Source organism: Macaca thibetana, chromosome 16 (genome assembly GCF_024542745.1).
Source record: "Macaca thibetana thibetana isolate TM-01 chromosome 16, ASM2454274v1, whole genome shotgun sequence".
Lineage (NCBI taxonomy): Eukaryota > Metazoa > Chordata > Mammalia > Primates > Cercopithecidae > Macaca > Macaca thibetana.
In genome coordinates, this window is record NC_065593.1 from 12,338,796 (window position 1) to 12,353,608 (window position 14,813).

General features: G+C 50.4%; 1 protein-coding gene and 1 long non-coding RNA gene across 2 annotated transcripts in view; one reads left to right on the forward strand and one right to left on the reverse strand.

Annotated features, from left to right (window-relative positions):
• The window catches only part of NTN1 (netrin 1), a 225,626-nt gene extending 215,518 nt beyond the window's left edge, over positions 1 to 10,108 (reverse strand). The window contains exon 1 of the mRNA XM_050765320.1: positions 9,034 to 10,108. Coding sequence (XP_050621277.1) covers positions 9,034 to 10,051 — 1,018 coding nt within the window. The 5' untranslated portion in view covers positions 10,052 to 10,108. The remainder of the gene's footprint in view (positions 1 to 9,033) is intronic.
• LOC126939847 (uncharacterized) overlaps positions 1 to 14,813 on the forward strand; it is a 234,254-nt gene that overhangs the window by 80,369 nt on the left and 139,072 nt on the right. The gene's annotated exons all lie outside the window — the stretch shown is intronic.

Here is a 14,813-nt window from a genome sequence, read left to right on the forward strand (position 1 = left end):
TCAAAATCCAAGGCAGTTCTGGAGGCCTTGCCCAGAAACGTCAGGGCGGACATTCCGGGGGGCACCCCTCTTTTCAGGGAACCATGGTCTCTCCAATTCTTGGCATGGGAGAAAACAAAAACACTACAACAGAACAAATGCAGAAGGAAAATGTGATGTGGACTAAAATCCAATCCTTCCATGGTACAGGAGCCAAATCCAAAATGCGCTTCCTCTCAAGACCCTCGGCCCCTCCCTGCGCCCCAGACACTCAGCAAAATGCCTCACTCGGGGCACCCACCCGCGTTCAGGGTTAGCGCAAGTGGACACATCTGCACCTTCTCACGTGCACAGCCTCCTCGACGGAAACATATTTCACCTGCAGGGAGGGCATCCCCTTTACACTTTTTTTTTTTTTTTTTTTGTGTTTTTGAGATACCGTATCGCCCAGGCTGGAGTGCAGTGGCATGATCTCGACTCACTGCAATCTCAGCCTCCCGGGTTCAAGAGATTCTCCTGCCTCAGCCTCTGAGTAGCTAGGATTACAGGTGTGGGCCATCATGCCAGGCTAGTTTTGTTTTTGTGTTTGTATTTTTAGTAGAGATGGAGTTTCACCACGTTGGCCAGGCTGGTCTCGAACTCCCAACCTCCAATGATCTGCCTGCTTCAACCTCCCAAAGTGCTAGGATTACAGATGTGAGCCACTGCGCCTGGTCTACTTTACATTTCCTTACATGCTCAGACCAAACAGAGCCACCTGAACAGTAAACGCTCCAGAAATGTCCATGTATACAAAGCACTTCTCTGTCTGCAGGTTGGAGAAGGGAAAGGGGAAGGTCTTCAGAAGGGGACCAAAAATGGCTGGCAAATAGCTTTCAGTTCATGGGCTAATTCTGCCTAAGGAGTTAGTTATATTGAGGAGTCTAATATTATAAGATCATTTCTGGACTTCGGAGGAAAGCATGCTGCAATTGATTGCCAACGTCTGCCCTGGTTTTAGAATGCGGGAGTGGTGGTGCATTTATTTGCTGGGTAGTCACCACGGCCACCCCAAGCAGAAACAGACGAAATCAGAAGCCCTGACAATGGCAATCAAGCAGGCAGGAAGTGTCCCTCACTTGGGGACTTCAAATATGGAATGCAGCACAGCATACAGGCCCTCAGGAAACTCAGAGATCTATCTCATTTCCTTATATAGGACTCAGTTATTTAAAGCCAGCCCCTTTACAGGTCCCTGTAGTCCTCCAGATTGTCTTACTTAAGTGTGGAGTCTCTGGAATGTGTGAAAATTGGACACGACAACCAATAATCTCTCTTATCTTTAGGCAGAAAAAGACGCGGGAAAAATCTAGGAAGTCTAGCAATAGCACCAGCCAGGAGGGGGCACGGATGGGCCCCCAACTAAAATATGACCATGTGCACAGAGAGCTGAGACCTCACATAGGCCAGTCCTGAATCCTCCAGGGAGACAGACTTCTAGCACCTTCCTCATCAAGGCACTAGCTGAGTTGGGAAGTGAACTGGAGTGTTACTTTCTGCTTTTAAAGTTCTCACCCAACAAATCTACTTGAACCCTTTAAATAACCCAGAGGTCTACTATGCTTACAGAACCATCTTTCTTCTTTTTTTTTCTTTTCTTTTTTTTCTGAGTCTTGCTCTGTCACCCAGGCTGGAGTGCAGTGGTGCGATCTCGGCTCACTGCAACCTCTGCCTCTCGGGTTCAAGCAATTCTCCTGCCTCAGCCTCCCAAGTAGCTGAGATTACAGGCACACACCACCACGCCTAATTTTTGTATTTTTAGTAGAGAAGCGGTTTCACCATGTTGGTCAGGCTGGTCTCGAACTCCTGATCTCATGATCCACCCGCCTCGGCCTCCCAAAGTACTGGGTTTACAGGTGTGAGCTACTGCGCCCAACCACAGAATCATCTTTCCTCTAGGTCTTCTTCACATGCACCAGTACACTGCAGTGTGAATTCATTTCACCCTAACTGTAGTTAGTACACTAATCCAAATGACAGAAGGACGGGGGATTGCTGGGGGTGGCCCAGACACAGGCAAGGATGGAGCACAGCTTTCTATTGCTTGGCAGTACTCCTAAACCATAGGTACCCTTTTCCCCCTTGGAGGGTATCTTCCTTCGTGCTCTGAGTGCCAGCAGCTGCCTCTGATAGAACTGTCCATTGTGGAAGAGGCTTGGGGCAGGAACTTAAGCTCTGGGAGAAAAAGAAACGGGTCTGATGGGAGACGTTCTGCCTCTCATCAATCACATGACCACAGTCCCTTCTCTCCATCAGAGGGGAGAACTGGCACAAAATAATGTATTTGAGGCTGAATACACACCTAGCCAAGGCCTCCCAGGAGCTGGGGATGAAGAGGGAGCCATATCTCCATAGGCAAAGACTGACAATTGGAATGGGTCTCTGCCTTTTGACAAGGGGGGAAATTCACATAAATTGTGTAACTTTTTTTTTTTTTTTTTTTTTTTTTTTTTTGATACGGAATCTCGCTCTGTTGCCAGGCTAGAGTGCAGTGGGGCAATCTCAGCTCATCGCAACCTCCGAGTCCCTGGTTCAAGCGATTCTCCTGACTCAGCCTCCCCAAGTAGCTGGGATTACAGGCACGCGCCACCACACCCAGCTAATTTTTGTATTTTTAGTAGATACGGGATTTCACCATGTTGGCCAGGATGGCCTCCATCTTCTGATCTCACAATCTGCCCATCTCGGCCTCCCAAAGTGTGGGATTACAGGCGTGAGCCACCGTGCCCAACCAATGATGTAACTTTTAAAAGGCAAATTAAAATCTACTTCTTACTTTACAACAGAGATCCATTTTTGGAGTAAGGAGGCAAGAATGCAATACTGAACTCACTAAGTTGTGCTACACAAGTCAAACCTCATGAGAGCAGATAGCTTTGAGGTGAATGTCCGTGTCCAGAGGACTGGCCCAGGCAGCTCACTTTCTTTCAAGCACTATTCAGAACAACCGTCCCTCCGAGTTGGCTATAATAGGACACGGCTTTTATGTGATCAGGCTTCCAAACAAACGCTCCCGATACCCCCTGCTCTCTCTGTATGCAACAGTGTCACAGAATAAGCCAAGATGTGCCCTGCAGACTTATCCACACTTAGTCCCGTTTGTGTAAAAGCTGCCCTTTGGTGGCCAGGACGTCTGTTTTTGAAAAGCTTCCGTTCCTTGTGGCAATCTGATTAATTGAAACAAAGCACAGATAAAGCACCTAGGACAATGCCTGGCACTCAGTAGGAGTTTGTGGTCTGTCTTCAGGACGCAACCCCACAACCACCTTCGACGGACATTTTAAACTCCGCAGCTCCCAGGCCACCCAGACCAACACCATGCCTTCTGAGCCTGCAGAGACCACAAGGGCTTCCAGACGACAGGCAAAATGCTGTGGGCTGCTCTACAAGTATTAGGCTTAAGTCCTGAGCATTTCAAAAGCCCTCCGAGACCTCCCGTCTCCCTATAATGAAAGGCACTGCAGAAACCCAAGGTATGATTAACACTTTTGAAAGGATGAAAAAAAAAAAATCCTGGCTCACAAAATATCAGTATTTGTGCATCCGTAGATAAGGCTGTTTTATAATCCAGTTCCCCAGAGAGTCATTTATTTTGGTAAAGGCGGTGTGCATCGCAGACACGGTAGAAGCCATCAAGATAACATGAGCAACAATCCAGTGGACTTTTGAAGTGTAAACATAAAAGTCTATTAAGAATACAATGTTGGTTTAATCCCAAGACAAAAAATTTACTTAATGAAAAGCACAACTCATCTCAAGAAGGAAATATCGATAGCAGCTGTGAGCAGAAAACGAGGGGATTCCTTCCTGGGAACATCTGAATTTCAACCCACTGCCTTTCCAATATTTACTCTGGACATAAAGTCTCAAATACTTTTCCGAGGATCTCATTTTTCTACAGGAGGAGGAGGTCAGAGAGAAGACTGGGCAGGGCTAACAGAGAGCGCGGCAGAGCCTGGAAACACGCAGACCCACCCCAGAAGGTTTCCCTGACAAACCTGTCTCCCCGCTCTGGGTGGACCAGGGAGCGGCCTCCTTGCCTGGAGGTCCCCGGTCACCAGGTGCTAATGAGGACCCCAGCAGAGAACCTCACTCACGACAGCCCTGTGCCACTGACTCATGTCAACTGTACCTAGCAGCACCACACCAGTGGCCGGGACACACCATCCCCCATCCACCTCCTCTCTTTGGCAACAATACTTTTAGCCACTTCCTGGATTTTTTCAATACATTCTGGTGAAGCAAAGGGATGGTGAACACTAGGGTAAAAAGAGAAGGCCTTCTTTTTTTTTTTTTTTTTTTTTTTTTTTTGCAGACAGAGTCTCCCCAGGGCTGGAGTGCAGTGGCGCAATCTCAGCTCACTGCAACCTCCGCCTCCTAGGTTCAAGCGATTCTCCTGCCTCAGCCTCCCTAGTAGCTAGGATTACAGGCACCCGCCACTACGCCCAGCTAATTTTTTGTATTTTTAGTAGAGACCGGGCTTCACCATGTTGGCCAGGCTGGCCAGCTTCACCACCTTTGAGGGAGATCACAGGCCCTGAAATCAAGAAAGACTAGGCCATCAGCAACACCTGTGGATGTCAAGAACCCCCAGGAAAGTATCTAAACCCTCTTATTTCATAGTCCCAGCTCCCAGCTCCCAGCTCCCAGCAGGCCTGATGGCTAAAAGAAAACTTCTTATATACAACTTCATGTTAAGTATGTATGAATATAATATAACAAAATGTAATAAATATAATGTGATGTAAAATATATAATGCAACACAACTAGGGAACCATGCCCAGTTCTAGCAAGAAGTAATAGGTGTGCCAGCTCTTCTCCTACACAGGGATGTATCGCTGCCATTCATTCATTCATCCATTCTTCCATCCACCCATCCATTCATTCTATGGCAAAGCAGCACAGTGGATGCAACAAAGCAAAGCACAAACGTCAGGCTGGAGTCCCAGCTCCACCATCCAGTAGCTCTGTGACTTTGGGTAAACCATCTAATGTCTCTAGGCCATGGTTTCCTCATCTCTAAAAGAAATACAATCACAGTCCCTATAATTAGTATAGTCACAGTGATTAAATGTCTAAATTAATGTGAGTGCTTGGCAAAGAGTAAGTCCTCCAAGGTTAATCATAATGACAATAATCATAATAATTACTATAACTATTGAAAACGTTCACTCATCTATAGCTATGTGCCAGGCTCTGGACTAAGCAGCAAATAATTTTAGCCTTCTGATTTTTGCAAGAATCTTTAGTGGGGCATCGGATTTCTCACAGCAACACCTCCAATGTAACCTCCCTCTCTTGCCAGGGATGAATGAGGGTGGACGGAAGCACCAGAGCTATTGACAGCATGAGGACATGCCCCCGATCCCCAACCCAAAGCTATGTTTAAACAATTACGAGCATTATGTTGCGGGTACCTACGACTATAAGAGGCCAACCCAGCACGGCGCTTGTCTTGCAGATACATCTTCCACGTGGGTTTTGGGTTACAGCTGGGCAATGCAACGCCATAGAGTGAGTCGCAAAACAAGTTTTCATAAGCTCAAGCCAGGCACGGGCTCATGCTGACAACTCCACAGTAAGATTAAACAGCATGCTTCGTCAGGCACTAAATGCTAACACAGCTCCGACGTCAGGGGGACAATGATTAAAACTGATGTCAATAATTTATGAAACACAATATGGTCTTCAGATGCTCTTTTGAAAAAAGGGAAGGGCAGGGAGGGGGGAAAGGGGCCTAGCAACCCAGGTGGTTTAAAACTGTTCATGCATTTTGCCTTGAATGTACACACACCCCCACCATGCATGGGTACTTCTTTACACAATGAATGTGAATGCACATGTGTATAAAAGCATGTGAACACTGCCGATACATATGGGCGGAAGACAGTATTTAGTTATTCCACTGAGAGCTGTCAAGGCTGTAACGTTATACATAGTCTTGTCTTCCATATTGTTTTGAGGGTTGTTTCTTCCCCCCCTCCGGAAGAAATCCAAAATTGCATTTAAAATATAACTGGGCTTTACGAAAGTTCACATTTTATTCCATAGGGAGCTTGACTTTGAAACAACACCAAAAAGAAAACTGGACCAAAGAAAACATACAGACATGTGCATTTCTTAGTCATCTATAAGGACCATGGCCCTAGGTTGAAGGACTGTTCAGTCAAATGATAATATTGGTAACTTGGTAAATGTTAGGGGGTTTTCGTTGTGGGGGGTGGGAGGGCGCAGGGTTAACCTAGGGAAGGTTACCATTTCAATTTATTATAAATCATGTATCATTATTTTATAAAAGCAAAGACCGAATAGCACAGTAATAGGCCCACTGTTATTAAGACTGATTACGGGAATTTAAAAATATATACTTCTTGACTTTGACGTAGTTGTAAATACTCTGGGTAGCTTGGCTTTGTATGTCAACAGTGTGAAATTCACAAGAAGAGATTATGTTGGGAGGAAAATCTGAGCCTCTGATAGTCCAAAGTTACTTTTGAAGGATTTATTAATGCTTTTTCCTAGCACCGTGCCCTTTAGTATCTCAGAACACCTGTCAAATACTAATTCATTCGCATATCTCCACTACAGGGCCTTTTCATAAAATGCTCGACCTTTCATTGTAAATCACCCCTAAATTGTCCTTGCTGTCTTTCTCTTTTACAGAATGATGGAAAAATCACTAAGACTTCAATTAAGACTTTATGGGAACTTCAATCTGATGTTCCCAGCTACATCTACAAGGTATCAGAACATCTATTCAAAAAGGAAACTATAAATAACTTTAACATAGTTCAATTGGCTTTGCTTTTATGAGATGACTGAATAATTGGCAAGATTTAAAGATACTTTAACTGCTGGGACTTAAAATAACTTCAGTAAAACCCAGAAAAATATTGTTAGCCAATCATTTGTCATGTAGATTATGTACTTATTAAGCCTAATTAAACTTTTTGAACAAAAACGGTTACTAATTACATTAGTTAATATGTTGATTGCTCAATTTAGCCAATAAAAAGAAAAAAGGTCAATCCAATTTGTGTGCATAGTTAGTGTTTTGGTCAAGAGACAAAATCCTAAACTGTAGAGATTATTTCAAGGGCATGACCATCATGATAACAAACGCAGGTTACGTGTCCACATCCAAAGTGACAGCAAGACCTGGGGGTAGATGGTGAATCTGAACAATACCAACGCTAAGACAAATCTTCAAGCCAGTGAAATTTCACCACCGCATCAAGCTTATTCGCCTAAATGTATTCACTTGCATTTGTCCAATTAGACCCTGCTGGTGACAAGACAAAGTTATCTTTCATATGCACATACAAACTAAAACTGATAGCAAAACCCTGGGAATCCCTTTAAATGTCAATAAAGGGCTTTTACGCACAAAGGGAAGAAAAGAAAAGAGGAAGGAGGGGGAAAAGAAGAGATGGGAAAAACCAACATTTCTGAGGGAATTGAGCAGATCAAAGGAATTTTATTCTAGAAGACCACTAAGTCAGAGTGTAACTACTTTCCTCTCTCTCTCTCTCTCTGCGAAATCTTGAAAAGTGTCTTCAGACTAGTTCTGATCCTTAAAAGAAAGAGGACACACAATTAGGTCTGCAAGAGCAGGACACGAGTGTAAAAATGGAGGCCTCCCGTGCAACAGGAGGCGGGAGGCCCAGCGTCTTCAGACCAGGACGTCTGACTGGGCCTCTGCGGCGACCCGGCCCTCCAAGACATGTTTTCCATTCCCTTGCTCAAAACTCTGCATCCACAGTCATGAGGCACAAACTATTCGACAACAACATGACACAATTAATCAGAACCAGATCTCAAAACGTGTGTTTGTGGGGACCAGCAAACTTTGTAATGTGCCTCAGAGGGCAAAGCAATGGAAGAGCCTCACACTGGCTGTTTGAGATGGGGAGAGGGAGAGGAAAAATCTGTACGTTCATAAAGGATGCACACCCAATGGGACATTTACAGACTAAATAATTTTCACTGAAATAAATGTGGGATTTGGAGCTTTGCTTCCCATACTGAAAAAAGTAAGGCGTAGTCTTGCTATCTCCCCTCACCCTTTTTCTTTCCTTTTTTTTTCTTCCTTTTTTTTTTTTTCTGGGGAGAAACTGATTCCTGAGAGCTTCTGCAGCAGCGAAGTTGTCCAATTCAGAAGCAGAACGTATCCTTCTTAAGCCTCATTTCTGACCCAGCCGTATTTACCCGGTTTTGTCAGATTTCTCTTTCAGGAAATGAAACCCTATTTAAACAGTGAGAAGCTGGACCCTTAGTTAATTCAAAACTGTTTAATTTCACCAAAGCCTGAAGCTAACAAAAAAAAAAAAACCTGGTATACTTTTTTAGACTAAAATTGAATTCATTCAAAATAATTACTGAACGCTCCTTGGTAATCGGTAGATAGTAATTAATTGAAATCACATCACTCTTCTTTTGCTAACACAAACACGCTGTTCAAAAGAGAGACAACAAAATAGTTTCAAACCATGAAGACAAATGGAGGGCAGGAATGATACTCGTCGGGCATCGAACTGACCCCAAACCGCAAATAGTTCTTTGCCATCTCCCAAGGGATTTGTAGATGTGGAGTTGGAACTTTCCGGGAACAGGGCCGGGGTCCCCAACCGCGAGCCCAGCTGCAGCCTTGGGAAAGGGGGGTGGGTGGAGGTGAATCACAGCGTCCAAACGAGGGGGAAGGCAATGAATGTTTGCGTTTGGATCCAGGGTCAGCGGGGACCTGTCTGCAAATGTTCTGCCAAACCCCCTCCCGGGAACATTTCTCCTGCTGCTTCTTGGCTTCGCAGAGAGCACTGGGCCCAAATTCGGGCGTCCACCACGAGGGCCACGCGAGCGAGTGAACCTGCTTTCAGCCCTCCCGGGTCCCGGGCATCCGCGAACGCGCCTCCCCCAGTTCCCACGACCCGCGCTCCTAAGAACCCGCCGCTGCGAGGCCCAGCACCTCCTGCCCGCGCCCCCACCCGCCGCCGGCTCCGCCGCCGCACCCCACTCACCCACGCACTCGTTGGCTTCGCGGGCCGTGGCGCGCTGCCAGGGCCGGTCGTAGTGGAAGGGCTTACAGCGGTCGCATTCCGGGCCGGCCGTGTTGTGCCTGCAGTCGCACACCAGGCTGTCGTCGCGGTCGCGCACGCAGCGGGCCGCGTGGCCGTTGCACTTGCACCGGCCGCCCACCTGCAGGTCGGACACCGCGTAGAAGTACGAGTCGCGCGCCAGCTCCGAGTCGTCCTCGTTCTCATCGCCGAACGTGTGCAGGCGGCTGAAGGCCACGCGAATGTCGGTGGCCGTGACCCAGTCCTGCAGCACGGGCGAGTTGTCGAAGTCGTGCGCCGAGGGCCGCCCGTCCAGCGTGCTGAAGGCGATGAGGCCGCCCGAGAGCGGGCGCATGTCGGTGTGCGAGTCGGTGCACACGGCCTCCTGCTCATTCTGCTTGGTGATGGGCGCGCGGTGCGGCCGGTTGTACATCTTGCGGCACTGCGTGGAGTAGAACTGGAAGGGCACCCACGTGCGCCCGTAGTCCATGGACTTGTAGATGGCCATGGACTCGGGCCGCGGCGAGCAGAACTGCAGGCTCACGTAGGTCACTTCGAACTTCTTGCCGAGGGACAGTGTGAGCGTGACGTTGTGCGGGAACTGCAGGTAGTTCTCGGACTGCCAGCACGTCAGGTTGTGCGGGTTGTTGAGGTCGGTGAGGTAGGCGGGTGGGTGCGCCTTCTTGGGGTCGGACGCGTTGCAGAGGTGGCACGAGCGCAGCCGCTCCTCGCCGCGCTCGCTCACCACGCAGTAGCGCGCCGGGGGCCGGCCGCAGGTGCTGGACACGCGCACGTCCTTGCCGAAGGCCGCATTCACAAAGTCCGGGATGCAGCGGCGCGGGTGGCCGTTCTCGTCCGAGCAGGGGTCGGGCTGCGCCGCCTGGCCCGCGAACATGCTGAGCCCGGGCCCGCCGCGCACCGCGCCCACCAGGCACGACACCGCCGCCAGCGCCGCCAGCGCCTCCCACACTGCGCGCATCATGCTGCGTCCAGCTTGCCCCGGCCCTGCCGCGCCGAGGATCGGTCCGCCTGCCGCAGAAGGCGCCTGCGGAGAGAAGAGAGCTGCGCTCAGCCAGCCGGCCCCGCGCCCTCTAGTTCTCGGCGGGGTGGCGAGCGGGGATGCGGCCGAACGCCCGGCTTCCTGGGCACCCACCCCGCAGCCGACTGCCCGCCTCTCTCCCACAAAGTCCCGCGGGCGGCGAAGCCGGGGCCCTCCAAGCCCGCACCGCTCGCGCCCCTTCTTCCCCGCCCGGCGGGAGAACGCTCTGCTTCCCCGCCACCGCCGCCTCCAAGCCGCCCGAGGGGCATGCCTGAGCCGATCTCACCGTCCGCAGCCAGCCCGCCTCGCACCCCAAGTTTCGGGCGCAGGAGAGCTGGGGGACCCCGACTCCGGACGGCCCGCGTCCCTTCCTCTCGCAGCCCGGGGTCCCTCTCAGATGCCCCCTGATCGCGTCCCCACTGGAAAGTCCGCGTTGGGGACTTTACCTCTGGAGGGGGCAAAAGAGAAAGAAAAGTTTGCCTGGCCCCGCCAGGGAGCCCGCGCGCCGGTCGCCGGAGAGCCTCTCGCTCGCTGCTAGCAGGCGCGTCCCGCCTCAGCGCGGGCTTGCCAGCTCCATGCCCGGCGCGGCCGCCGCTGCCCCAGCCCCGGCCCCGGCCCCGCCGCCGCCGCCGCCTCTCTCGCCCGAGTGACTACGCGGCCGCCCGGCTCCCGCCGCTCCCGCCGCGCTCGGAGTGCTGCCCTGCCCGCGCCCCGGGCGCACACACTCACGCTGGCCGGCGCGCACTCACACACACGCGCGCTCGCCCCCGAAGGCTCCGCCGCAGCCGCCGCCGCCGCCACTCGCGCTGGGAGTGAGGGGCGGAGGGGAGCGCGGGGGCGGGGGGCGGGGCCGCCGGGCGGGGCGCCGGCCAATAACGTCCGCGAGCTGCCGCCAGCTCCGAGCAAAGTTTTCACCCCGGGAAAGAAGAAAGTTAAAGAGAACCCGCCCGGGACGCCCAAGAGGGAGAGCACGGGCGGGTGGGAACCCGGGAGCCCGAGAAAGAACAGCAGAGACAAAGAGAAAGCGAGGAGAGAGCCCGGGGAAACCCCGGAGAGGGGGCTGGGCTGGGCCGGGCGCGCACCCCGTGGGGGAGGAGGGGCCGCCGAGGACTGTCAGCCTCGCCCCGGCCCCGCGCCGCCCGGAGAGCCCCGCGCCCGGGGGAGCGCGCGGGCGGGGGGAGGGGGCCACTCTCTCCCTCCGGGTCCCAGCCAAACACATCTGTGTTTGTTTTCTTTGCTGCGCGGAGGTCGGGCCTTCCTCTAACCCAGTCTGATGGCCCCGGTGGCACCGCGCACAGGGCCGTGCCCCTGTGGGCACACAGCCCGGGAGCGTGAGGAAGAGGAGGAGGATGTGACCTCTGCCTGCTCTCCATTCTTTCCCGAAGCCCCGGGGGTCCGGCAAGGAGGGGCTGCTCGCCCGCACTCCCACGGATGTCACCGTGCGTGAGCCTGTCTGTCGGGAACGCGGCTTCGTTCTGGCCAAGGGAGCTGTGGTGGGCCGGAGGCTGAAGGGGTAGGAAGCCGGCAGCACCTGGACGCTAGCCACAGCCCCTCCGAGACGGGCCTGCCTGGTCTCAGGCATGGGGACGGCCCAGCCCTCCCCAGATCCCCTGAGGCAGGCCTATTGGTACTTTCTCAATCGCATTTATAAGGGTGCAACGCCCTGTACTAACTCATGGGACCTCCACAGCAGCTTTGCTGTTGTATTAACTCCATTTTGCAGATGAGGAAACTGAGTGTCTCGGGAGCTGAAGAAATTCGCACAAGATCAACCCTCAAGTAAACATCAAACCCAGGAAGAGAAGCCTGGGCTCCTTCCACTGTAGGGCATGTGTCAAATGGATAACCCTGCCGAATGATGGTGTCATGGGGCATCTGCGGGACCACCCAGCCCCTCCTTGCCTCATTCTCCATCACCCCAACAAAAAGACTGAGGACAGTGACAGCATCCTTTGGCCATCTTGCAACAGCAGCCAGAGAGCTCTGGGAAAGGAATACACTGGGCCAAGAGTTTGGAACGGAATCTCTGCTCGTTTATTTGTTAGTTGTAGATGTGTGGTCCAGTAATAGACCCGGATGAAAAGCCCCAGGTCCTAGTTCTGACCCAAGGGCTGCCTTGCTGCTTTAGTGCCTCAGTTTGTCTTATTGGCATTTTCATAAGCCCTGAGAATCTAAGAGGGGGCCTCGGGGCTCATCCGGCCCAGCTCCTTCTCCTTGGAAGAAGGCCTTCCCTAGTCTCCCAGAGAGACGGCCACCCAAGCCAGCTCTTCCAGGGATGGGAGCTAACCACAGCCCAAGAAAATACATCCATTCCATTGCAGGATAGCCTGGATTCATCTTCTCACCACCCAGGGTAGCACTTTAGCTTTGCCTTCTTGTGCCATTTACCACACTCCAGACTGTTTATTTATGCCTTGCCTCACCTTGTGGCAGAAAGGATTTCAGGTAACTTACAAGGGTACATAAAATATGACAAAATAACAAAAGTGAGGTCAAGGGAAATAAATGAAATGGTTAACCATGGTGGCCTGTGAAATCGCAATGGTATACTGAAAGGCAGCGTAGCTCTTAGGAGGAAACGCTTTGGAGCCAGGGTACCTAGGTTCAAATTCTGCCTCAGCTGTGTGACTATGGCAAGTCTATGCCTTGGTTTCCTCCGTCTGTACAAGGGAGATAATACAATCTACCTCACTGGGTTGTGAGCATCACGTGAGTTGACACATTAGAATATTATAGCTGATGAGATATAGACATACAGATTGCAGTTCTGTAACACATATAAATATGCCTTCTCATATATGCAAATGTAAATATGCATAAAGCCAGCCACATAGTACATGCATTTAGAAATGTTAGCTGCTAGTATGAGATCACTTGATACATACAGAAATTTTAAATCATTTAAAGAACACTTAATTACAGGGAAAGATGTTCATGACATAATATGAAAAAAGCAAATTAAAAACACATATGCACAGTATAATCTCATTTTTATTTTTTAAAAAGTATGCATAAAAAGACAACACAGTTAATTGTGGTTATCTTGGGATAGTGAGATTACAGGTGATTTTTATTTACCTTTGCTGTATGTTCTCAATTTTGCACAGTAAAATATGAAGTAAGAGAACAAAGAAAAGCTAAGAAGGGAGACAGAGTCAGGATGAGAATGCAGGTCGAATGCACCCTGGAGTTCCAACCTCTACACCTCTTCTGGGTGGGCCACAAATTTGTCCTTAAGCTTTCCTGCAGCTAAAATGAGGAGACCATGTTCATTACACAATTCCCAGAGTCCATGAGATACAAGCAGACCTACTGCTCAAGGGAATTACAACTATTCTTGGTACTAAAATCAGATAGGAATTTCTCGCGGGGGCGTGGCCCAGAAAGGGAACACAGTGCCGGGTAATAAGCTTGGTGGGACAGTTTCTGTGATCCCCCTGAATGTAAGCTGATGGCATCGCACCAAAACCCAAGTCAGGAAAAGACATTCCAGCAAGGAGGAATGGAAAAGAAGCAAATTGGGGTGCTCAGTGCCACACACCTGACTGCGGTACATTTTGGAGCATCTACAAGACTGGATTGTGAGGTACTTTCCAAGCCTTCCTCCTGAATGTTGTTTCGTCCACAGAGCTTTTTTTTTTTTTTTTTTTTTTTTTTTTTTTTTTGAGACAGAGTCTCGCTCTCTTGCCCAGACTGGAGTGCAGTGGCGCAATCTCAACCTCTGCCTCCCGGGTTCAAGCGATTCTCCTGCCTCAGTCTCCCAAGTAGCTGGGATTACAGGCACCTGCCACCACACCTGGCTAATTTGTTTGTATTTTTAGTAGAGACGGGGTTTCACCGTGTTGGCCAGACTGGTCTCAAACTACTGACCTTAAGTGATCTGCCGGCATAACTGCAACCTCCGCCTCCTGGGTTCAAGCAATTCTCCTGCCTCAGCCTCCCGAGTAGCTGGGATTACAGGTGCCCACCACCACACCTGGCTAATTTTTTTTGCATTTTTAGTAGAGACGGGGTTTCACCATGTTGGCCAGACAGGTCTCAAACTCCTGGCCTTGTGATCTGCCCACCTCGGCCTCCCAAAGTGCTAGGATTACAGGAGTGAGCCACTGCGCCTGGCCTATGTCTGCAGAGCTCTTGATGGCCTTTGCATGGCAGTGAGTTTGAAATGGCTCTCGGTGGACTGTGGCTTTTCTATGTTGCCAGCTGAGCTTAGGCCAGGGGTCTTCAGGAGAGGATGAGCAGGGTCACCTTCCAAATTTATTGTGGTCATTTAGGTCTATTCTTATCATCTTTAATAGTTCCTGGTGGGCAGAACTGTCTCACTCACCTTGTATCCAGGAGGTCTGGAACCTTCTGTAATACAGTGGAACTCCTCTACGTCCATTCAAAACCCCCTCTCTGTTAAGTCTGCAGGTGGCTCAAACGCTACCCTACACAGCAGCCCAGATCAAGGTTCTCTGCCTCTTCAGATTTTTGAAACCAGTCCTCTATCACCCCTCGGTTTTCTCTCTTCTGGGCAAAATGTTCCCAGTTATCTTAATGATTTCCCATGGGACATTGTTTTCTGACCACTCTACAGCCTCTCCCATCCCCTCTAATTCTTCAGTGTCCTTTCCTAATGCAGCCTGTCTTTTGAGGGGACAAATGAAAAAAACAGATGTCCAAGTGTTGTGAGAGCTTCTCAAAGTGGCGGTGATAAATACAC